This window comes from Podarcis melisellensis (assembly GCF_964234715.1).
Source record: "Podarcis melisellensis genome assembly, chromosome: 14".
NCBI lineage: Eukaryota > Metazoa > Chordata > Lepidosauria > Squamata > Lacertidae > Podarcis > Podarcis melisellensis.
Window position 1 is genome coordinate 46,919,364 of NC_138546.1, and position 25,258 is coordinate 46,944,621.

Sequence of the window (25,258 nt, forward strand, 5' to 3'; positions counted from 1 at the left end):
TGAAAAGACTTGCAAGAAGAGTGCATGGATGGCACAAGGCTTAGCAGTTCTGAGCAAGCTGCACTGCAGGGGGCTGGAATAAATGACCCTTAGTGTACCTGCCAATGCTACAATTCTGTTATTGTAACCCTCAGACTACTTTGTCAGAGGCAATGGCTAGCAGTATGCCCACCATGAGATCAGTGCCCATCCAATCACAGCTAGAGCCTGTGCTACAATACACAGGAAAGCAATGACGAACACACACATGCCTATGTGCAAACTCCCCTCCCACCTATTCATATAAAGCACACAAACACAGCAAGGGGAAATCCATTAAAGGGTCCATGATGGCTGAAACTATCTGTTTTGCACAGTGTATGTCCAAATTTATTTGTAGCTGGTCACCCACCTAAGGTCAGGTCAGGCGACCCAAGCAGGACTGAACTTCTGCAAATCCAGGAGAACAGAGCAGATGCCACCACAAAGAAGACCCCTGTTTACTGCAGATTTAAATCTGAGTCCCAGGAAGGTTTTAAATGTTGTTAAAAGGTGCCTAGAGTTGAACCCTTTTGCAAGTCTCTAGAGAGCCTTAGTGTGATTTTCAAGTCCCCTCCCCACAAAAAACCCCAGCAGCAGTGGGGAACACATACCACTCTCTCCTGCCATTTCCCTGTAGCCATTTTTCAGAATAAACATTACATGATGCTTTAAGCTTACTTTGGTTCCTGGAGGCAATCCCTCTAACTGAGCAGGTTTTTTAAATGTCCGATGATGCTGAGATTTGTGATCCATTTTTTCTTTGCATGTCAAGAACTGGAGTCTACACTTGGTACAGCGATGTACTCCCTTTTTCTTTTTTTAAAAAAGAAAAATATATTTAAGCCAAAACATACTGATGAAATGGATAATAGAAGCTTAGTATTCCAGGAGGTTTCAAAAACATAAACAGTGCAAAAGTGATGAGCAGTGGCTGCAAGCAATAAAGGACTAACTGTATTCAGTATCAACAAAATCCTGTACTAAGTTATTGATAGAAAATAATCACAAACAATTCACATTAATTACACACATCACATAAGGTTGTATCAAATGTGATGTTAAGTACACTTGTTCCACTAGTGAAATGTTTGCACCAAGGGAACCTTGCTGCCCCAAAGAAGGCACCAAGTTACGAGCAATGCGCTGCATAGTGAGTTTCTACTAGCACAACAGTTGCACTGGATTCCCGTTAGGCAAGATTAAAACTCACAATCACACTAGCAGACACAGAATGTTGGATACAGCATATAGTTTCCAGCTCCTTAAACCAAACTTTTGCAAGAAAACAGTATGGGTTAAGGCACCATCCATTCCTACTATCAAACACTTCTTCCAGGTTCCGTCTGCCACCATCTCACCTTGGAAACATTTTTTTAAAAAGAAAAAACCCTTTGCATTGGCCATATTCAACTTTAAATTGACATCTGGAGCTTTGTGAACGTAGCTGAACTTTTCTCAAGTATGCTAATGGTCAGCAAATGTTCATTATGGATAAGGCTCTAAGCTCTATTGTTACCATAACTTATAGAAGACCAGGGCTTTTGGGGGGAGGGGGATTAACAATTTATTAGCTACTAGTTGCTTCTGCAGAGACATCTTACATCCCTCTTGCCTAGTGCTTATACTCCAAAGATAATCAAGTATTTTTACCTGGTGTCTCAGGAAATGATGCATATATGGTGCCCCAAGTTTAATAACTTTGAGGCAAAATGGGCACAGCAGGCTCTTTGTATTTTCATGAACAGCTCGAAAGTGTTTTTCCACATCTGAAAATGCTGATGATCTGTAATTGCACACCTAGAATGGAAAAAGATATGGACTGCCTTGAAGCAACATTCTTTAGAAGCAAGTCTTTGACAAACAGCCATACACAAGGGGGAGGATGCTCTGAGGTACCTGGCAGACGTAGGGCATCTCCCCAGGCTTGTGATTGTCCTTCATGTGCTGCAAAAGAACTTGCTCGGTTTCAAAAGATAGTTCACATATTTTACATAGAGCTAGAAAAGAGCAGAAACAAGAGGTGAACTTTTTTTTCTTAATTGGAACCACGGGGGGAGGACAAAGTAGATGGTGCCTATTAATCCAAGGACAGCTCTCAAGTCTTTTGGCAGCCTAATTTTTAAATCATGCTGTGGCAAAAATATTTGCCTATTACTTTGCTCCCAATGAAAAGTAGAAATGCTTTTAAGCTGCAAAAGTCAAATATTTCTAACCGTAATATCCCGTATCTCTTTGGACTGCTGTATGCCCATGCCCCAACTAGAGCAGAGTGCATGTGCCCCCACCATGACAAAATAGCACGGCTGCCGTCTAGACCAGGAGTTGTCAACCTGGTCCCTACCGCCCACTAGTGGGCGTTTCAGGATTCTAGGTGGGCGGTAAGGAGTTCTACAGCACAAGCTGAATCCTCCTCCCATCGAGCACTGGTGGGTGGTAAGGAAATTTTTACCTTCAAGAAAGATGCATTAGTGGGTGGTAGGTATAAAAAGGTTGACTACCCCTGATCTAGACCAATGGCTGCTGTACAAGACACAGCATCTGAGAAACTTACTCGATGACTCATGAGGGGTATGGCTGCTTTCAATGTGGCACTGGAGTTGGAAAGGTGTTGGAAACTGACGGTAGCAGTGCTGACAGGTGGTGTGACTTTCCCAACTCTCACTATTCTGTTTTTCCAGCTCCAAGTGATGCTTCATGTGGTTCATAAACCTGGGAGCGACACAAAGAACAGCTCAATAGACCACACTTTAAAAAACAACAACACATTAATGAATAAACTAGACAGGTGCTAAAGACACTGCCATAAACACATATTTAGCATATTATGTTTTTTAAAATGCCCTTTAATGGACTGCAGTGCCTTCCTCTGTGCAAGCTCCTCAAACACGTGGAAGGAAATAGAGGGAAACAGAAAAAACAGTAACCTAAAATACGCTGCTATCACTATTTATCATTTCAAGCAGATTAGTGCAAGTGGGATCTCAAAGATTATAAATGAAAAATAGGGCAGCTTCTCCCGAGAAACACTGTCACTCCCCCATTCCCAGGGATTACATTTCTCTCTTATGAAAGGACTCCCAAAGATGAACTCTCAATCTCTAGTACGATCTTCAGACAGTTCTGAGTGGAGCATTAGGAAAACACCATTTTGTGAAAGAATGTAAAATCAGCTTTGCACAAAAAAACAAAAACAAAGGGGAAAAACACTACCTATAGATGTCTTACAGTGACACTGTGAGCTACACACTAGCCAAACCTGGGCCCAAAGTTTTTATCACACATACATTTTTCAGGATATAAAAATACCTGATATTGCTTTTGAGAAGCTTCATGCAGCTGGCACACTTGAAGGTCGTATGTGTCTTCTGCTCCTGACGCACCTGCTGGACGTTACCCTCATGTTTGCCATAATAAAAGTCATTAACTAACATGATCAGTTTTCCTTTTTCACTTTCAGCCATTTTAGTTGATGTCCCTGAACTGTCTGTTTGGGTTATTCCCAGAAAGGTATGTGCCATGTCTGGACAGCAATACTGAAAGAGAAGCAAGTTAAAGAACAACTAAGCCATTTTCTCTTTTAAAGAAAATAACTGAAGTATAGCCTAGAACCTAACAAAAATATGTTTGTAAACCTTCCCCTCCCAACCCGAATACCTGATATTTTGAGCCCAGGTAAGTTGCATGTATGTAAGTGGGGCCAGAAGTTTTAACACATTTGTAAAAAAGTGAGGGCCACAGATTTCAGATAACTTTTAAGGAAACACACCTAGAATTATGACGGTTTTGTAACTTGAGATCAAGGGTACTTAATTCCACCCAAATGTGATTAGCATAAATACTGATGGAGTCCCCAATTCCATAAACCATCTGTTATAAAAATGCATCTTTAGCTTACCATGCATTACATAACAGTGGCACCAGCTTTGACTTCTATGGGATGTACATATAAGGAAGCAATGCAAAGAATCAAAAGCAACAAGAGGGAAAATTTAAGATCTCTTCATAATATATTTATAACGAAGCTGGAATGGTTTCAAGGGAAGGGGCTACTAAATAACAGGTCCAAGCTGTACAGAATTCTGCACATTTATATAATAAATCCCAGGCTTCTTTTTAACTCTGTACTAAGAGGGCTAATACTAGTCAGCTTAATTTAATATGTATTTTCTCTATGAGTTACAATATCCTTAATAACATACATAGAAACAAACATAGCAAACAGAAAATGCTGTAGCTGAACATTCTGCCATTTAAAGTGCTCTTCACACAGGGAAACCACAAGCAGCCATAAAAATTAATATGCAAAATGAAGTTATTTTTTAAAAGCAAAAATCATGATTCTCACAAAGGGCAATGGTTGGCCTCTGGGAGAACAGAGTTCTTGGCTAGATGGGCCTTTGGCACGACTCAGCAGCCAGGCCCTTCTTCCATTCTTATTTATCATCTTGACAGCTATGCATGAAATTTGCTTTTGAAAGCGGATAATGTTCAAAGCACCACAGAACAGCAACTAGCCAGAACCATTACATGCTTAAGTATAATTAACTCTGAAGTTCTATCATCTTTAAAACGTATTAATACTCAATGCCACATCTATGATTTCATTTTGTTCCCCTTCCTCTGCCAAAACACGTCCTTACCTTTATGTGATTTTTTAATGGCTCCAAAAGATTGAAATGAATATTACACTTTGGACATGCTTGTGGAAAAGGTGCTCCATGTTTAACATTGCTCGAAGCAATACCTGTAAAAAGGAAAAGTACACCCTATGACTTAATTATCACTTCTGAAGAGACACTTTCTTCAAATTTACAAATTTATGATGTACCGCTTGAGTAACTATGACAAACATACAGAGTTCACCAACAAAAGCAGATAAGAAAGATATATAACCAGTAACATTATAATTTGTTCTTTAAAAAAAAAAAGCCTCGTCTCTTTGTGTGCATATTCCTCAAAAGGCAACACGTAAGTCATTTGATAGCTTGCCTGTAACAAGCAAAACATTTCCCCAAGTGGCACAAGAACTGTAGTTTTGGTAAACGGAAAGAATCTTTTCTGTTGCAGGCTGTCAGTGTGTTATCACTAATTAATGTAGATATGCAAAAGTAATCTAATTACTTTTTGGACTTATATTTATGCTTGACCTGCTGCATCAAGAGCTCTTAGGTCGAACACAGCAATGCTTACATCCATGGGCCTTCTGAAAGGGTGATAATTTTGAGAGAATAATTGCATTCTACATGCCATCAAAATCTTTTGCTATGTTCCGAGACTCTTAAATTTGTAAGTATTTTTACACTTTATATTCTCTGGGTGCCTTGCAAAAATAAATCAATTAAAATATAAATACAAAAACTAGAAATTACTAAAAGGCACAAAATCATAAAAACGGTATAAAACAGTTGACAGGATTAAAGTGCAATCTTTAAAGCTTGGTAAGATGGGTAGATACCAAGCAACTCCTTGTAAAGAGAAGGATTCACAAAGAGAGGTTTAACATGGGTCGGGCGAGGGGGCAATTGCCCCAGCACACGTTTCAGAGAGGTGCTTCCAGGTACCCCCCGAGACAGGTTCCCTCATTAATGCAAACCCCGCAAGTGTCCCTTGTCCCTCTCCTCACTCTCTGCCTGGACCAGCAAAGAGGTTCCTACTGCTCAGTTCTGCAAGGGTTAATAGCAGCAAAAGAGCTGTCATTCCTAGAGAAGGGAAGGCTGCAAGCGAGTGAGGAGCTTGTTTTCTGTCTTGCTTCCCCTGTGCTTCCTCGCAAAGTCGTGGAGGCAGGTAATTGGGGGGGGCGGGGATATGCCTGATCAAGGGGCAGAATCAGAGCAGGGTGCTGGGAGAAAGTGAGGCAAATGGGTGGCAGTAACTTCCCACCCTGAGCAAATAAAAGGCAACGGTTGGGGAAGCAGGTGGTGGGAGCGACGCTGCTTTCCTGCATTGAATGGCCTCTGGCCTCACTCTCTTCTGTTCAAACAAACCTGAGTGAACAACACTCAGTTTCCCCCGAAGCTTAATAAATATATAAATGCAGGAGAAGTCCTTCACTAACCTGCTAAAACTAATGGTACAGTCTTGCCTATCTTCAATTGAAAACCATTTCTGAAACAGCAAGCCTGTGTTTGTTTGCTTTTTTAAAAAAAAGAAACCTAACCATAGCAAATCCTTAAGTATAAATCTGTGCGGAGAAAGAAAAGCGCTATGCTGCATGGCTAGCAGTCAAAACTTTGCCACTTCCCTTCCTTTTCCCCACCACCACATCTCTTTCTGCAGCTTGGTGGAATACTGGCATTTGCTCAGTACCATGTTTGTCTATTTCCAGCATGGCCTAAATTTAAAACGTTTCAATCTAAGCCCTGATGTTTCACCCTTAGTTTAATTGAAAATCACACTGCATTGTGCACCTTCAAACAACACTCTTATACAAGCATATTTCTCTCATTGTTTTTCTGTACTCTGGATGTGAATGCAAGGTAAGCATTATTAGGGACACAGCCAACATTTGCGGGGGGGGGGGTGTATTCTAGGCAAAATGGCCACCTTATACCTGGAGTTCCCAATGTGGCACCATGTCAACCTCATACAGCTCCTTGGTGCATGTCCAGGCCCCTTGCCCTCCCATTTTTAATGATTTTTTTTAAGAGTTGCTTTTTCAGCTGAGGATGGTGCTGAAGTGACTGCAAAGTGACATACAGGCCACCAGCAACACCCTCCCACAAAGAAGTTTTGAAAGTAGCTTATTTTAATGCTCCCATCTGTGTTTCAGGCAGTGGTCACCGAGAGCTCCTTACCGCTGGGTCCTCACAGGTTCTGTTCACAAGAGCTCAGGGTGTGCACCCCTTGGCGTACACCTCCACCCCAGCTGCCCAGTCCACCAAGGGGGTGCAACACTTGTTCCGCCTTGGGTGCTAGAAACCCATGCTACGCCACTGGATCCCCAGTTGGGGTGCCCTCTCTGTGGAAGCCTCCCACTTTTGCCTGGGGCAAGGGAGTGGTACCTGCCTGTCTCTGGCTTCCTAGCTCCAATGCCCCAGGTTTCTACACCTACATTACATGTTCTCTCATTGTTCTAGAAAGTTATTCTTACATTTTTAAACAGTCACTCTTTGCACCAAAAATTGTGGAATTCTTCTTGGACTGGGAAAGTTGCCGCACCAATGCACCGAGTAATGACACTAAAATTTTCCTGTAAAGACCATTTGTTCTGTTTTTTAAAAAAAACATTTCTGATATATCTCTTCATGAAAATGCTGTAACAGCTGGGACAATAAGACGCTTCCCTACCTTTCTGAAGCAGTGATGTGTCATTTGGAGATATAACTGAAGGTGAATCACTTCCAGAAACTGCCTCATCAGCCTTGGCCTTTTTTGGATTAATACTGTGAGCTTCAGAAGTGGAAGGACGCTTGGACAGGCCTACAAATAGTTTTGAAAATTAAGTAAGTCTTAATTTCATATACTATTGCTAAAACCAACCCAAGCAAGCCTTGACTTGTTTTCTTCTCCAATACTCTGATTCCAGCTGCTTCAAGCTGCAGAGTCCTTCAAGGTATGGTAGAATTAGGAGGATCACTGCCTTTGTGGAGGAGTAAAAGTCCTCTAACCTTGACTAACATCTTAAAGCAGGAAATCAGCACCCCAGAAATGAGTACAATCGTCAACAAAAATGGCACAACCCATAAAACCGTACTTTGCAAGGTCACTGTGAGCAGAGTTATCAAGTCATAACAACTGTGCAAAATGTTATTTGTTTGAATTAATTAAATTTGATTGTTTTATTAGCTTTAGGACAAACATGCCATTCAGCATCAGTAGATGTATCAAGAGTTTATTCAAGACAGAAGCACGTAATTTGGTAAACTGTTATTTTTACTGAGCAGGCACTAGCAGATGATTTAAAAGATCACAATGCAATGCAAGAGAACAAGGAAAGGAGGAAACAAGGCTTCAAGAACATTGATCCAAAGCTTTTTTAGGAATTTAAAAGTGAAAACCAGCATCTTGAATCATAACCAGTTAACGTGCTAGTTCACTGACATGTGCTCCATCCACTACCCCACTGTGAGACAGCCTGCTACATTCAACTCTAGCTGAAGTTTCTGACTAGTCCAAGGCTGTCCAAGGAAAAGGGCATTGCAAGGTTTTGGAGGCTATCACCAGGTGAAAGTCTGCTGTGATCTGAGCTTTACAAAGAGAGATGCACTTTTCCCACCAGACAAAAGTTGGTGCAGCTGTTCCTACCCAGAGGCAGAGCAACCTGCTTCAGCACCCAGAACGGTGCTCGTCCGAGGTGCTGCCAATTGGGTGTCGGCATTTTGACACCCCCTTTGGAATGGTACCCAGAGCAGAACACCCCTGCTCCTACCCACTGAAACAATCCAGTAACAAATTCAGGAGCTCCTCATGCTTTCAAGAAGGCCCAGAAGGGCTGAATCCAGTTAATCCAGTAACCATGATTACTTCAGCCTCCACCAGTAGGCCCATATCCAGTTCTCAGCCATGTCTATAATTCAAAGCAATACTGAGGTTGCAGGAGCCTGCCTTACTGTTGTTGTCGTTGTTAAATTTATATACCACACTTTGTCTGAGTTTCACAGGGTTGTTTACAGTGTAAAAATACAAAATACACAACATAATAACAAACTAAACAAAAAACCCTTCAGTTTAAAAGCCTGCAGACTGCTTAATTAGCCAACGGCCTGGGTGAAGAGGAATGTTTTTGCCTGGTGCCTAAAGATATGTAACGAAGGTGCCAGGTGAGCCTTCACAAACAGGGAGCTGCTTCAGAAAAAAATGTATTATGTTGTTGCCCCCCGGACCTTCCATGGAGGAGGCTGAGGAGATTTCACCCTTCCCATACCCAAGAATCTCCTGATGATCTCCTGATGGTCTCTGCTGACTCTCTAGAGAGGAGGCGTGTCCTGCTATCTACTTATTCTGCCCCAGCACTAAATCAATGTGTGTGAGTTAGAGAGTCAGTCAGTCAGTGTATCGGAGAGAGAGTGTTAGAGATAGACTCTCAGTGTAGCATTGATTTATGCTTAGAATATTCAGCTCTGTAAATAGTTTTGTATCATAGTTGTAGTTACAGAATAAAAGGCAGATATTCTACAGAGCTGCTCTCCGAGTGGTTTATACTCTGCAAGACTCTGCAAAACTCTGCTGCGCAACGACTGTATTATTGAGACAGTGAATCCGGTGCTCTCAGCTCTAAGCTGTGAGTCCACAGCACTGTGACCTGTTCCTGTGAGAAAGGTGGTCTCTGGCAGTGCTACCCAGCTCGCCTAGCCCAGTCGGGGTTGAGGTGTATGAGTCCAGTTGGTGCATTGGCTCAAGGGCGATGCTGACAGAGGCACACAAAGAAGGACCTCAGATGCATTGTTAGAAACTCAGATATACAATCTAATTGCCAAATGGCACCTTAAACCGGTGCCTATGCAGCATGACCAGCAAGGGTATTCTTAAAAGATCTTAAAATATCAGCTGGGTCTGTACCGGGGCAGGTGATGGGTTCTGCTAGATACAGTGATCCTACGTTGTTTACAACTTTAAATGTTTGTAATAAAACCTTAAACTTGGCTTAATAGCTAATAGGTGCCCGGTTCAGATTTTTCTCACTGGTGTAATATGCGTAAACCTGGAGGTCTCACTGAGCTGTTGCATTTTGCACTCGCTGTAGTATCCAAGTCAGGCACAAAAGTAGCCCTACATAGAGTGCTTCTACAGTAGTCTAATTGTGATGTTACTAATGCTTGGACCACTGCAGTAAAGCTATCACTATCTAGCAGAGACTAATTAGTTCACTTGGGCCTCTAGGGAAAACAATGGATCCAGGAGGACTCCCAAAGGATGCACCTGCTCCTTCAGAGAGTGCAACTCCATCCAAAACAGGTATATAACTTAATGCCTGGACCTGGGAACCACCCTTCCATATGGTCTCCACCTTATTAGATCCAGCTGCAGCCTCTGGATGCAGTCCTCATCCAACCCATGCACAGCGTCTCCTGAAACAAAAGTTCTAAAGAAATGGAGCTGACCATCATCAACATATTGGTGACATCTTCTCTCAAATGCTATAGCTATTAAATTGCACTGTGGACAAAATTGTGTGCTGCAGCACCGCACAAATCAACTGCCAAAGGGCCAGGACACAGTCACCCAATACTACTCTCTGGAACCAACCCTGTAGGAGTGAAACCACCATAAAACGGCTCCTAACACATGGAGATAGTGCAGGAGGATGTCACTGTAAAGTCAAGGATCCCAAAAGCCACTCAGTGATGCAGAAGATTCCACAGGGTTGAACTCTCGCTATTCCTCTTCCAAAGAAAGTCATCCATCAAGAAAGCCAAGGTTGATTCTGTCTCAAAACAAGGCATGAACCCAGACTAGTGACCAGGAAGTAGCTAGAATAAACCTCTGGGCCCAGGATGGGTTTTTTTTCCAGGACTGGATGCACCACACCTTCAAGGTTTTCCCTCAGTAATTTGTATTCAGAAGCATGCTGTCTCTAATTCTGAAGGTGAAATATAGCCATTATTACAAGGAGCTTACACAGCTGAATGCTCCTCCACAAATAAAATAAAAATAAATTAGCACCATGTAGAAAACTGGCCACTTAGGAAGTCTGGTTCTAATCTGGCCTTCCTCAAAGTTTTCCGCCCCATATGGAAGAGCCATCAGTTATGAGAAGTCTGCAGGTGGAGGTTTGCATGGTTTAGCATCTCAGTTGGAACTAGACAAGCAGCAGGCAAGTATATTAAACTTAGAATGACGTATCAGTAGCACGCTACCAAAGAAATAAATACTCACATGTGACTGCATATATACATGGTGCTGGGAAATAAATAAATAAATAGAATCACACCTGGAAATGGCAGGAGAGTCCTTGTGGCTCACGAGGAAAGCCTCCCCGGAGCCAGAGGAGGACGTCAGTGAAGGCAGATGAAGCCCTCAAAAGACCTAAGGAGCAGCGGGGCTTTGTTCAGGCTGCTCAGCCTCCCTGCCTAATAGCTGATGTGTGGCGAAGCACAGCAGCTGCCACCCGCCACTTTCCCACACGTCCTCTTACTGGCCCCAGAACTTGAACTCTAATTGAAGAAAGAGTTGTATGGAAAAGGAGCTGCAGAGCAGGGGGAAATAGGCATTTAGAGGCTTTTTAGAGGGCGCTCCCCAGTTTATGCAATTTCATTTATGTGTGTGGGCACCCGGAACATAACCTGTGTGTAAGGGGGGGGCTGCAAAGCTAAGGAGGAAGTCTAAAATAAAGATGCCTTATGTTCAAAAACCTTGCAGACAATGCATATCAGAAGACCAGCAACTCCATCATCAAAACACCTCTTCCAAGAATACAGTCAGGTGCCGGAATAAGGATTTCAATGTCTGTTTTTATATTAGTTATGGAGGCTCAAGCAATCCTCTTTACTTCGAGGATCATTACAACTATGTCCAATAACCCTTAATTTATCATTATGATCCTAGTGCACCAAATATATGCACAATTTAAAAAGCGCCTCTCCTCTCCCCCCCCCCCCGCAAAAAACAGGAAAACACATTTTATTGGTTGTTTTGGCAATGCTTCTTTTTTCTTTTTATTATAGATTTGCTTTTAATGATATGAATAATAAACTTTGGAAATGTAGTAGTCATACCTGTTGTAGCCACTGCAGATCCACTCTGGCACTGAGTTACTCCTGAATTTTGCCTTAAACCAAAAGCTACAGGCAAAGGATTATTCGGCATAACCTGCAAAGAATTTGTTAATTAGCTCAGCTGTAATATTCCAATTAGTAACCTCTTTTTGTGTTATCTTTTCAAAAACAACACTTAATGATACCTTCATAAGCATAAATTCAGTAGGGTTTAAAAAATAATCCAAAGTAATTAGGAATGTTTGTGTTTGATAGGTAAATCAACCAAATCCAAATCTAACTAAATATGTCACCCAATTTCTGCAAAGAAATATTTTCCTTTCTGCAGAAGTCTGTACAAATAACAGCTTGTATTCTAAGATTCAGTCAGAAACTTGCCTTGTCCTTCATTCTTATATCCTGATGCATTACTGCCCTGGATCTTTGTTCATTCATCGATAGTCCAATGATCCCATATGCCAGATGGCATCCTTTTATACATAAAATACTTTACTGATAACCCTGAAGAATGGCAACTACCGAAACAATAGATTAGACAAACCTAACTAGATTGATCTGTCCTGGGAAGGGGGGGGGGGGGAAGAGATGGGATTTCATTTTTTGTGTTTCCCCCCTCTTTTTTGTAATGTGTGTGTGTGTGTGTGTGTGTACACACACACAATACACACACACACACTCTCCAATGGGACCTATCTTACTTCCCTTCTTAGAACTTATTGCTTCCAAGAAGTCTTTGGCAAAACCTCTTAATTCTCATATCCAATGTAACTGAGTCTGCAAATTAAACCAAACATTTGCAACTGAAAGGACTGAAAATCTACCTATAAAATGCTGGGAGCACATCTTTGAAAGGAGGCAAACATTTAATCAGTCCTCACTAGCTCTGCAATTTAGGATCAGGGAGGAGTGAAGAATGTGCCATGGACTCTTGAAACTTTGGTTTCAGATGATGAATGCTCATGGCAGAGAAGATATCATATTACAGGACATCTCCCTCCTATGCAAAAGAAAAAGGGAGGGGGGAATGCCATCTGCAATTTTTATGAGATCTTGTAATGATTTGTTTGCTTTTAAATTGGCAACCTGAGCTCTTTAAGTCAATTAAATGTTTTAATTAATTAAACATTGCAACTCTAAAATCTATAAAAGTCAAAGAGAAGGAAACTACAGTCCTCGAGAAGACTCTAATTCGCATCAGCCTCAGTCAGCATGACTAATTGTTAAGAGACGATAGGATACAGGCCATATGAATAGTCATGATTACTATTATAAGAACATTAAAGAATTTTATTTTAAAAGTCTTGAAGAGTTCAACTTTTGATCAGTTTGTTTTCCCAAATTACTCTTACTGAACATGCTAATTTTCAGGCAAAGCTATGCTATGTCAGCAAAACCAAATGACTTTCAGAGCCCTTAATAAGTACTGTTATGTCAGCACTGTTCAGTTAAACAATAAAAGAAAACCCCTCTTGGAATAAAATAAAAGGGTCAATCCTCACCCGATTTAATGATACCGGTTGGGCTGTTACTGTGGCCACTGGCCTGGATGGAGACTGAGCCATTACAGGTATGCCGAGGTTCCTTGCTAATGACTGAGTGGTGGCAGATCTATTGATAGGCTGAGATATTCCAGTGCTTGCCTTGGCTGCTTCCTGCAGTGAGGAACACGCAGAAAGAGGTCTCTGCAAGACCTGAGAGGTTCCTGAAACATTACTGACCCTTGGCTGAGGCTGAACAGCTAGAGTACTAGTTACAGGTCTTGTTGCAGAGGGAAACCCTGGAGAAACAGCCACAGCACCTGCCACAAAGAATTATGAAATATATTAAACTCCACCACATTCAGACTATAAGGAGTTCAGTTTTACAAAGTCACCAGATTGAGTACATCAGAATACCTCTTTTTGGTGCACCATTCTGCATTCCGATCCGTGGTGAACTGGGATTGACTCTGTTCAATATATCTGTTTAAAAGTGAGAGTTGTTTAAGTCTGTTAATTAGTTCAACTAGAAAGATGTAAAATATACTTGTGTGAACATATGGAAGAGAACGCAAACAAACCAAGCTACTCCTCACCATGAAGTTACAGCAATTCTAAAATAAGTACCCAAATGTTTGGCAATCTTCACACAAGTAAAGCCAATTGCTAAATTCCTTTCAAATATCCCCTAAGAATGAAGCAGGACAATCATAGCCATGTCCTCTTCAGTAAGCCTGTCTTATTAAAAATATATTTATCTTGCAGTTTTTACCACACACATACAACTATGCAGTTGGGTTTCCCAAAACATCTCCAACACTTGCTAAAAAATTAAAAATTGTATGAGCAAATCATTCATTAAAATGGGATCCTAGGAGCTTATACTGTGCTAGTTGTGTAAGCCTTTATCTCAACTGTCAAAATAAGGGTGCAACTGCACAATTAATTAAAAGTAAATTACGCTGAAGTCAGAAATATGGACATGATCAGGTTCCAATCATCCACTGTGAGTTACAGAGAAAAGCAAAATCATTCTGGTAGTTGTTCAGAAATCACTTATTTTGGGGCACTCTTCATTTACAACAAGGTGCCAGAAAACTCTCACCTGGAAGAGAAGCATTCATTATAAGACATATCACTAAGAGCAGTATTTTTCAAAAAATGTCACCTTACAGGTATTGGATGGTTTAGAGCTCAGGATCTCCCCGACAAATATGGGTTCGTCGTCATCATCGTCATCCACAACAATTGGTTTCACCTTCTGTTGCCATGGCTCAAGCTCTTCCTCTTCGCATTCCATAAATAGCTCTGCCATCGTGGCACTAGATAAGAAATAATAGTTTTGTGTAAACCACTTAGAGGTTTTATGTAAACCACTTGGAGGTTCTAATGATTAAGAGGTACATAAACCATGTAAAAGAAAACAAAACCTATTACTAAACAAATACAAAAATAATTAAGAAGATTAATAACCACCAGATTAAGCGTATGTCTCTTGAGGGCAAGTGCAACTCCATCTAGAAAAGGCAATCTGCCCAATTCCCAGAACCAGGAACTACCCACCCACAAGGCCTCTGTAATGTCAAAATCCCCCCCCCCCAGCCTATTGGCCCTCATCCAGCCAACCACTGAATCCAGGCACCAGTGCAGGGCTTGCATAGTCACACCCAACTCAGAGAAAGGGAGATGGGCCTATTGATGCAAATTGATGGCACCACATTCTCAATCTCCTAATGATGCTCCAAACACATTCATATAGATGTTGAACAGCTCTGGAGTCAAAATGATACCTGTAACATCTCACAGAGCAACTGCCAAGGAGATGAAGTGCAGCAACCCAATGAAACTGTCCTATAGGTAGCAGTGGAACCAGTGCAACACCACTCCCAACCCAAAACTCAGTCTAAGATACCGTAGTCAATGGTATCAAAAGCTACCACAAGACTTGAACAGAAGCAAGAGGGTTGTACACTTCCCCCCAAAATATTATTCATTAGGGTAACCAAGGCCAACACAGTCTTGAAACCAGGACTATTAAACTGCAATAGATGAAGGCAACAAATTTCCTGCACCTGCTCAAGTACCTTCCCAAGAAAGAGTGCATTTGTGACAGGGTTGTGGTGATCATAAACCTCTGCGTCCAGAGTATTCTGTTTCTTTCCAGAAGCAGCCTTGCTATCTCCTCATTTCACAAGTTATACATTGTCTCTGCCTCAGGTAAGTAAGAGCAGGTTTATCACAACAAATATTGGCCAGGTCTCTACTGTAGAGCTTAAGGCTTAATAACTATATGTTGACAAGCCATACTTTGGAACATAGGAAGCTGCCTTATACACAATCAGATCACTGGTCCATTTAAATTCTGTATTGTCTACACAGAGTGGCAACAGCTTTCCAGGGTTTCAGACACAGAACTTCTCTAACTACTGATTCCAGGGATTGAAACAGCTGAACACAAACCTTACACACAACAAATGAGTGGTGGTCCCTTGAAAAACACTCAGGTGGGCAGTGCAGTTTGCATGCAGCAAAGAGAAGGATAAACAGAAAGGTAGTGAAATCTCTTTGTAGCAGACGACCAGCAAATCTAAACAAGGTAGTCAGCTGAATTAAATTCTTCAACAGAAGTAAAATCAGAACATATTTAATAATTATTGTTACAAAGGTTGAGTGCCTCCCCCCCTCTCTGCCGAGCAGTGGCAAGAGCCCATGGGGTTCTAGGAACTCACCCAGGATCTGTGATCCTTTGGAGAATTGAGACACAGCAGAGACTGTTGTAGCTTGAAGAAATATGATTTATCCACCAATTTACACCTTCAGTCTGAATGGGGAAAGTCCAGATCTTACTGATCATTTCAAGTGGGGCTTGTCCACACAGCAGGGCAGCCCTGGAATCCAAGGAATCTCCCCCAGCCTGCCCACAGGTGGATCCCAGTCTCTCTTCCTCCTCCTCCCCCCCAGAACCTCTTGCTAACAGACTCCCTTTTCCTCAAATACAGAGTTACCATGGCAACCTTCCTTACCCCAGTCTCTGTTCACATCTCAGGGCAGGGGGGAAGGACAGTCATTTTGCATTGCCAATAACCCTCAATTGTTTCTTAATGGCCTTAGCTTGGCCAGGTTCCTCTGCAGTTTGTATTTCTCCCTTCACATCCCAAATAATCAAAATCCTACCATTTATTAATTTCTAGGGTTTAGGGGGTGGGGTCCCCATTATTTTAGTAGCACCCAAGCTAGCCAATGGCAGGAATGATTTTAAATTACAATAAAACAATTTTAAATGAAGCAACGTTTTTATTGAAGTCAACAGTTACTTAATGAAAGCTTGAGATAAATAAAGCTGAGAACATAACTACAGTCAGGAAAGAAGATCCCTAAATGAAACTGAAAAAAAAATGTGATTTTCTGTTAAATCCATTACTCCAGCAAGGTGGAAGCATCTTTTAAGGTAATAGCTGATGTGGTGGGATCAGTGCTCGGAAAACAACAGTAATCTAAAAAACGCCAACAGCCACCACCACCACTGTAACAACATACCATCTTTGTTAGAATTCACAACACAGTGTAAAAATCTAAGAGTTACAGAACTCTTCTGTCTAGATTTTTTGAAATGAAAAAAAAAATGTTTAGCTGAAAGAACTGCACTAAGCCCCTCTCTACAACTTGCTAAAAATGCCAATGGAGGAATCCTTAACATTATGTTTAACATTGTGTGTAAGGTATTAGGATCTCAGGTTGCACAGGAACAAAGCAAAGGAGCTAAAAATATAAGAAACGATAGTTAGCTTTGTCTGTCCTTTTGCTATCACTGACTAGAGCATACAAATCACATGAGGCAAAGCAAAGTGCAACTGTTACATTACAAATGTTAACGTCCTTCTTAAACAATGTAATGTGGACTCCTTTGCTTTGGATCAAGTGTTCTGTGTGCGTTTTTTTAAATATATTTTTTTCCATATAAGCAGCACAGTGCTGTATCTCCCCAAGTGCTCTGTCTTACAAATGATGGGAGAGTTCCAATTAGTGCTAGAAAGCTGCCTTCAATGATCTGACTATGGAAGGTCTGACAGGCTACACTATTATTACAAACTACCTTACTGAGAGACTTTCTTTAAAAGCACACACACTCATTCAATATTCAGTCTGTTACAGTTACACAATAAAAGTAACCTAAGGCTGCAGTCAAGTTTACTAGGCCTCTCCAAATGCTTGTCTTTCAATGTTTTGGACTACATCTCCCATCAGTCCTTGCCAGTATGGCCAATGGTCAAGGATGATGGGAATTATAGTCCAGCAGCATGTGTAGAGCCACATGTTTCCCAGTCCCAAATAAAACATTACTGACTGAAAACAGCAGAGTGTTTTCAGATAGAGTCAGATAGTTATGCCTGAACTGGACCAATTTTAAATTAAACAGTTCTGTTTTAGCAATAAAACAACACTTCCAATCAGTAACTTGAATGTCTTAAGACTGTAAGGTGTTTTGTTTGTATGTATGTGCTCAGTTTAACTTCAATTCCTTAGTTCTTGTGAGGGTGCCATCAGCAGACTCAATGTTTTGTTCGTATATCTTCAGATTTAAGATGGAAATGGATTTCATACAGCTGGTAGTGTATGGGAAGAAACAGGCCCCCTGCATTTTTTTTTCACACAAGAGAAAGGTTATACCAAGGTGATTTCTATAATAATCTTATGTTAATAACTCAGGATTTTAAAATATTGCCTTTGAAATATTTATTTTCCTTTTGTATTTATAAATAGTGTTGGTCATTTGTTATGCAATTTTAAAGCTTTATTGTGTTTCAATGATTTTAATGTATACTGACTTGGTTGTTTTACGAGTTAAATATTCTTATAAATAAAACAAATTTTCAGAAGATATTTGATTAAGCAACAAAGAGAATGGAAGGATATGGGCATAATGCTTCTTCCACATTTAATAAAGTCTAGTGTACAGGCCAAGGGAAGTAATAGGACCACTCCATTTCCTCTTGTCATGCCCCACCTAGAGTACTGTGTCCAGTTTTGAACATCACAATTAAAGGACACTGACAAGTTAGAATGTGTGCAGAGGAGGGTGGCCAACAAGCTCAAGGGTATGGAAACCAAGCCTTATGAGGGACTTGCATATGCTTAGCCTAGAGAAGACTGAGAGGTGTATGATCACCATCTTCAAATATCTAGAAGACTGTCACATGAAAGATGAAGCAAGTCTTGTTTTCAGTTGCTGCAGAGGGTAGAACACACACCAATGGATTCAAATTACAAGAGAGGAGATTCAAAATAAACATTAGGAACTGCCTGAGCTGTTTGACAGTGGAACAGACTACCTTGGAAGATGGTGGGCTCTCCTTCATTGGAGGTTCTTAAAACAGGTGGATGACCATCTGCCAGAGATTCTTCAGATGTGATTCCTGTGTTGCAGGTGGTTGGACAAGATGACACTGTGGGTCTCCTCCAACTGTACAAATATGAGGTTCTATAAATCTTATTTATTGAACTGAGATGGCTACAAACTGTTGTCTATCCTAGGATCACATTGAAGAAGTAGTGTTCCAAGTGTAGCAGCATCTGGGGAGAGCTGAAAGCTTGTTCCTGGCCTTTATTTTTTTCTCATGTGAACTCACCACCACCACCACTCCTTTCCTGGGAAAGTCTGCTATGAAAAACAACAAACACGTGTACAGTGGTACCTCTGGCTACGTACTTAATTCGTTCTGGAAGTCCGTTCTTAACCTGAAGCACCACTTTAGCTAATGGGGCCTCCTGCAGCCGCCACACAATTTCTGTTCTCATTCTGAAGCAAAGTTCTTAACCCGAGGTACTATTTCTGGGTTCACAGAGTCTGTAACCTGAAGCGTATGTAACCCGAGGTACCACTGTAACTAACCCACTTCCAACAGCACATTATTCAACAAGAGTAGACCTATCTAAACCTCTCACTCTTCTCCATCAAACTAAGGCTCCCTGCTGCTTTTGCTACACGGACTCAGCAAGCCTTTCTTCAAGTTCCTCCTGGGACAAGGTCTCCTAGCAGCCAGAACCGGTACATGGGCCTGGGGGGGGGGGGCTGGCCCTGAGGAGAGAAAAGGCCCTGCACGCAGAAAACTAGCCGCTTCCTTCCAAGCACACCTGCATGCCCTTTGTGTGAAAGCGGTGCAGCCCCGACACTGCTTGGGTCTGGGCCCGAGATGCTGCGCGGAGGGCCGCCGCCCCCTTCCCCCGGGGCTCCAGCCGTCTCCCCATCCCCAGAGAGGGAGCTTCCCGCCAAACCAGGCCCAGTCCTCGCCCGCCTCCCCTCGCCGGCCGCTGGGCCCCCGACGCTAGGCGAAACCCAGGCCCGTTCAGGCCTCACTCTGCACAGCCGCCCCGCAGGCAGGCAGGCAGAGGCGGCGGCGGGGATGGCGAGCTGGCCTGCCTAAGCCACGGGGTCACCGCCAGGCCGGGCTTCCCTCCCTGCCAAGATGGCGGCGGCGGCGGCGGCGGCTGCGGTCTCGTAGGCAACAATCCCTCCTGAGGGACCACCGTGAGGGAGAGCAGGCCCGGGCCGGGCGGGCGAGGGAGGGAGGGAAGGGGCTTACCGTGCTGCGCCTGAGGAAGGAGGAGGCGGCGCGCGGGCCGCCCGGGAGGGTGGAGGAAAGAGCGGGGCAGGCCGGGCCTGTGGAGGCGCCGCGGCAGCAGCAGCGACGACGGAGGAAGCAGCAGCAGCAGCAGCGCCGCCTCCAACTCCTCCTCCTCCGCGGCCTCCTGGCGGCGGGCGGGCGGGCGGGCGCGCGAGGGGCGTGGCGTGAGGCCGCCGGGCCGCCCTCCGCTCCCCTCAGGGCGGCCGCAGTCCCTGGCGAGGGCGGAGGCAGCTCCGGGTACCAGCCGCTGGGAGAGGCGAGGAGGGCGGCCCTCCCTTCTTTCCCGCTCCGGAGGCCGAATAACGCGAGAGGAAGGCGCTGTCGTCTTCGCGGCGCGGAGGGTTTTAGGCTGCGGAACTGGCCGCCACAAGACGGGGGAGGGGGGCACGTCAAGCGGTGCCGGATTTACGTATAAACTAAACAAGCTATAGATTCGGGTCCCGCTCTCTTGGGGACCCCAAAAAAAATTAAAGGGGAAAAAACTGGATGTACATTTCCAAAATATAAGATAAAAAACAAAATTTATAAAACCTACATGCAGCAACATGTTTATGTTGTGTAGGTTCCTATGATGTAAGTAATGGGTCCCGCCTGCTAGCCTGCTCCCTAAAATATCATTAGTTTGCTCATTTCTATATTAGGTATAGGGTGACTACATTCAGCATGGACTGTTTGCATGGCAACATGAGCAAATGGCTTTAGATACCTATTAGGTCCATAAATTACCATATAGCATATATTCAACACAAAAAACAGCAACAATTTGTTGTTGACAAAGGACAGCTGGACATATAAAGGACACCATTACCTTCAGTAGCTTAGGGCCTCATCAAACCTAAATCCAGCCCTGGGGGTGTGTGATGATGGCAGCTGAAATATGCTCAGAGTCAAAAGTGTATTTCATGCTCTTTATTCCGCTCATAGTGGTGAGGAGGAATGGAAGTTCCCCCAGAATGTCTGCTTTATATACATTATTTACACAATGGGCCCCAGGTGATTGGCTAATTCCAGGATTCTCCTGTAGGCCAATCAGGTTGCGGATTCACTTCCACCTGGAGCTGGATTGGGTGGCTCCTGTGGACGAATCAGACTGCTGCATTCTGGATCCTATTGTTCTAGGACCAATCAGACTGCTGCATTTTGGATCCTAATCAACTCAGTACATAACAGCGGCCAACTTGGAGGGCTTTATAAAGGGGTGAGGCAAAAGTCAGGGGGGACAAAGGCTATCAGGGACAAATAACTTGGACACATGACTGCTTTTGAGCGTGTCTCTTGCTCATGGGCTTCCCATAATGGGCACCTGGTTGGTCCCTGTGGATGCCGGACTGAATGGCCCCTTTGGCCTAATCTGGCAGCCGTGCACTTCTCATGCTCTCTCAGAGGCACTGACTCTACTTGCCAGTCAAGCTGAACCTGTTGAATTGCCTGCCAGGCAACTGTCCAAAGCATAGGAGCCCTGCTGCCAGGAATGCCACATTCACTTGGGACTCTTGTGGCTGCTATCTTGTTCTACACACCCACCCAGGACACAACACTCCCTTCTGGCTTGGGGAAAGTGAAGAGAAAACAGATGAAGAGAAACCTCAATTCCCCCCGCCCCCACCCCTTGTATAAAGCGTTCCAAATAGCTGAATGGCTGCCTTTTGTGCCCTTAAACCTCTTGGGCTCACATTTGCAGCCTCATTCAGCTACAGGCCTCCGCTCAGTTTAACTCTCCTCTTAAAATCTGTATTATTTTAATTAAATAAACCAGCTAGTTGATGGAATTTACTCTGTTTCCTTCCCTTGCAACCTTTCTTTTTGTGCAAAGGATTTTTCAACACTGCCTCAGGAAGCTGGTTCTGGACATTTGGGCAGATGGAGTGGAGATGTCAAACTTCTGCAACACATAGATACTTATCCAAGTTTGACAATGCTTTAAAATGTCGTATTTATTCATATTTTTCGCGTGAAAGCTATTCGTATACTTTACTCGAATCCAGGATTACCCACCAGATCTGCCAATCCCCAAAATTAGTTTTTTCAGAAGACCATGTTCAAGTCAGTGGAAAAGAGCTCATCACTTTGACAATTGAAGACAGGCTAATATTTTATTTTTCAGCCAGCTGATAAGGCTAGAGAAATAGCAGGAAAGGGTGGCAGGCATTATTTTTTCTGAGGCTGCCTTCCATTCAGAATTGTTACATCAGGGAACAACTGTAACTTATACTTTCAACAAGTCACATATTTTCTGGGACAAGGAGTGTCTGAATGGGAGAAAGAGAAAAAGCAGCACAGATTTTTCTGACATAAATTCTGTTTGTTAAGGCATTCCACTCTAAAGCTTTATAACTCTTAATTTGCTCTTTATTTCAAATGCGACTATTTCACAAGCTGCTATGGTTTTCTGTAACTTGCCCCTCCTGGAAACTACAGCATATAAAAGGTTAGGGTGTCAATTGAGAGATAGCCTTTCCCCCTTTTATTTATTTTTAGCTTGCTAGCTTTGTAATGGACAATGATGCTTAGCTGATGAGTTTAGCTGAAGATGCTTGCTTAATGGCTTCTGATCACTTGCTGTTTGTCAATGAATGCCAGTGACTGGTGACTGCTGACCTAGATGGGATGTACGGTAAAAATAATAGAGCATTTTAATCACATATGGAGATAAGTTGTGGATATTATTTGGAGCCACCATGCCTGCACTGCATTCTAACAAATTTCAGTCTCCCTGCACTCTTCTTGCCCCCACAAAATAATCTCAGTCCCAAAAGTTGATTTTTCAAAATTATTTTACTGAGGTTCATTAAAGATACATATCAAGAAATACAATTAACACAAAGAAAAAACAATAAACTGAATAAAATGCAAACTATTAACTATTCAGGTGGCCAGCCCAGGGTGTAGCTATGCAGCAGTAAGAAAAAAAAGGTCAATTGCACTGGATAAATACCTTCAATCAGCAAAGTATGGTGTGTATGATCAATAAAGCATTAATCTCTCTCAATCAACACCCACTGCTCTAATTACCCAAATTTGACCATCAATAACAACTGGCACATTTATATTGCTTTGGTTGTTTTGTTTTGTTTTTTTGTTTTGTTTTTTTTCCTCATGAGATTTCACATAGGAAAAAGCAAGTATCATAAAAGAACTATTCAAAATAATGAAGAAAGCCTACTATTCTGTTGCTATGGACTGTTGAGAGGAGATGAGTGGCTGCCACAATGGATGCTTGTTTCTTCCAGTGTTGCTGAGCCATTATCGCTTCTTAGTATTCTGGGAATCTGCAGGCTATAAAGCAAGCCAGATGATGACTAGGGCACAAGTGATACAAGTCTTGTTTTGACGTTGCCCAAACACCAGTTAGGGCACATAATTGTGCTTACCATGCTGCAGTACAGGTGGCAAAGATGACACATTTTGCAAACTGCACTGCATCCTCAAATAGGCAGCCAGCGGAACACTTTCAGTCAGTCCAGAGGTTGCCTACTCCCAGTATGGGGAAGAACCCGTGTTATCCTTAAGGACCCACTAGCTATACTTTTGGTGGATAAAGCCACTCTACTTTCAAGAGAACTTGACTCTGTGGTTGTTGCAGTTCCAACTGAACTATTAAATGCCAAGCCATTCAATCAGGAAACAGTTTAAGAAATCACCAATTTCTTTGTATCAGGTAAAATGCTGTTCCTTCCATCTGTGCTAAAACTATTATTATTTATTCTTATTTTTATCTCACCCTTCCTTCCAAAGGAGCCCAGGACAGCAAATGCACAAATGATAAATAAATCTAAAAATATTCCCAATGCTAATTACACAGAAAGAAGTTGCTTACATGGACATTATGGGATGAAGGCGGGGAGTGCTTACAGCATCTACCAGTTTTTAATTTTGATGGACAGTTCAACTGCCTTGCTTTCATTTTCATTTATACAGACAAAATCATTTGCAAAGGACATAGCACTGATATTTAAGAGATCTGGTCCATTTGCAGTATATGTTCCATGGCTGACATCAACACTCAGCTAACAATGGCAACTAGTGACAGAAGCAAAGTTGAATAATGGGGCAATGTGTAAATACTTATATATAGGTGCTTATGGGTCATTATATTTGAAGCTCCCTCAAAAAAATCTAACAAAGCCTGCTTTTCATTTGGAAGTGGAAAAGGCCAAGTTCTTTGGAAGAACTTAAATGGGTGAGAATCAGTTACTATACAATGAGAAATAGTGCAATGTTATTTATTTCACTAAAGGTTAGTTTGCCATTTGTAACCTTTAATGAGTCCATGGATCCTACAGATTAGGGCTGCAAACCCTATACTCAGTTTCCTGGATACAAGCCTCACTGCACTCAATGAGACTTAACTTTTGAGTAGACATTTATAGTATTGTGCTGCACGACTACAGTTGTTTGCATACTTAGTTGGGAATACATCCCTCAGACTTTAGAATTGCTCAAGATTGGGTTGTGCATAGCTGTTCTTAATTTTTTGTTAATTATCTATAGATATTTGCTCATGCTGGTGGCCAAGACGCTGTAGACATTTTGTCATCTCGCTTTTTGACGATGCAGTGACTTATTGATTGGTACCGTTGCCTCATCCATCACTGGCACACACTTGACTCAAAAGGTAGTGACACATTTGATTTCCTTCCACCCCCACGTTGCGCAAAGGCTTAGAGCAGACTATTAAAAATAATGTACTGCCTGTATGTGAAGCAAATACTGTTGTCATCGTTACTTAAACCTTTTTATGCACCAATCCTAAAAATGCTGACATGCCTATGTTGGTAAAATTGATGTGTCTGTACCAGAGCAAGTAGATGTAAGATGACATTGATGTGTTTTTTCCCTTTCTTTGTGTCATGCCCCACACCACCTCCTGTGGCACATGTAAATCACCTCCAGTAACATGCAAGCTCTTGAATTTGTGCAAATACTCTTTACATTAATTTCTGTTTATCACATTTTTATCCCATACTTCTTTCAAGCTCAGAGCAATATATGTAGGAGGTTGTCTCATTTTATGTTCACGACAACCTCAGGGTCAGAGCTAAGGGTCTGAATATACACAATATGCTAGCTGCACTGTACATAAACAACCTTCAGTTATTTTGGTGGACCAGAAATAAAGACTTGAATGACTAAGATGAAATAAAGTAACTAACAGAATTAATACTTCTAAAACCACCTAATGATCTAACCCCCACTGCTGTCAATGCATGAAATCTGTTGCTATTGCATCCCTGATAGCTGACCATCCCCTCTCTGCAAATAAATCTCTACCTTTCTTCAAGGTAGGCTGTTTACTGTTGAACAACTTTTACAATCACACCATTCTTCCTGTTTTGTTTATGTCCTTTTTCCTGCATTTTAAGTCATTCATTCAGTTCCTACCAACTGGATCAATGGAAAACCTATTTGCTCCATCATTTATGTGAGAGCCCTTGAACTACAGGTATTTGAAGCCTCTTTTCCAGGCTCAACACACCAACAC

The 25,258-nt window shown here is 42.3% G+C and overlaps 1 protein-coding gene and 1 long non-coding RNA gene across 6 annotated transcripts in view; one reads left to right on the forward strand and one right to left on the reverse strand.

Moving 5' to 3' along the window:
• The window catches only part of ZNF280D (zinc finger protein 280D), a 32,218-nt gene extending 12,372 nt beyond the window's left edge, over nucleotides 1–19,846 (reverse strand). The window contains exons 1-14 of one of the 5 annotated variants that reach the window (XM_081887573.1): nucleotides 19,735–19,825; nucleotides 18,484–18,567; nucleotides 14,327–14,475; nucleotides 13,571–13,636; nucleotides 13,175–13,473; nucleotides 11,676–11,769; nucleotides 10,837–10,860; nucleotides 7,309–7,440; nucleotides 4,662–4,765; nucleotides 3,328–3,554; nucleotides 2,573–2,730; nucleotides 1,918–2,018; nucleotides 1,672–1,818; nucleotides 700–834 (exon numbers count right to left, since the gene is read on the reverse strand). In XM_081887573.1, coding sequence (XP_081743699.1) covers nucleotides 700–834; nucleotides 1,672–1,818; nucleotides 1,918–2,018; nucleotides 2,573–2,730; nucleotides 3,328–3,554; nucleotides 4,662–4,765; nucleotides 7,309–7,440; nucleotides 10,837–10,860; nucleotides 11,676–11,769; nucleotides 13,175–13,473; nucleotides 13,571–13,636; nucleotides 14,327–14,468 — 1,629 coding nt within the window. In that variant the 5' untranslated portion in view covers nucleotides 14,469–14,475; nucleotides 18,484–18,567; nucleotides 19,735–19,825. Of the gene's footprint in view, nucleotides 1–699; nucleotides 835–1,671; nucleotides 1,819–1,917; nucleotides 2,019–2,572; nucleotides 2,731–3,327; nucleotides 3,555–4,661; nucleotides 4,766–7,308; nucleotides 7,441–10,836; nucleotides 10,861–11,675; nucleotides 11,770–13,174; nucleotides 13,474–13,570; nucleotides 13,637–14,321; nucleotides 14,476–18,483; nucleotides 18,718–19,734 lie in introns of those variants that run through there. The other 4 variants (XM_081887572.1, XM_081887576.1, XM_081887574.1 and 1 more) reach the window with 4 other exon arrangements.
• LOC309356402 lies at nucleotides 10,830–11,551 on the forward strand. Its single transcript, XR_014162768.1, has 2 exons — nucleotides 10,830–11,199; nucleotides 11,278–11,551. It is a non-coding gene; the product is annotated as an uncharacterized lncRNA (long non-coding RNA).
• Nucleotides 19,847–25,258: the final 5,412 nt, after the last annotated feature.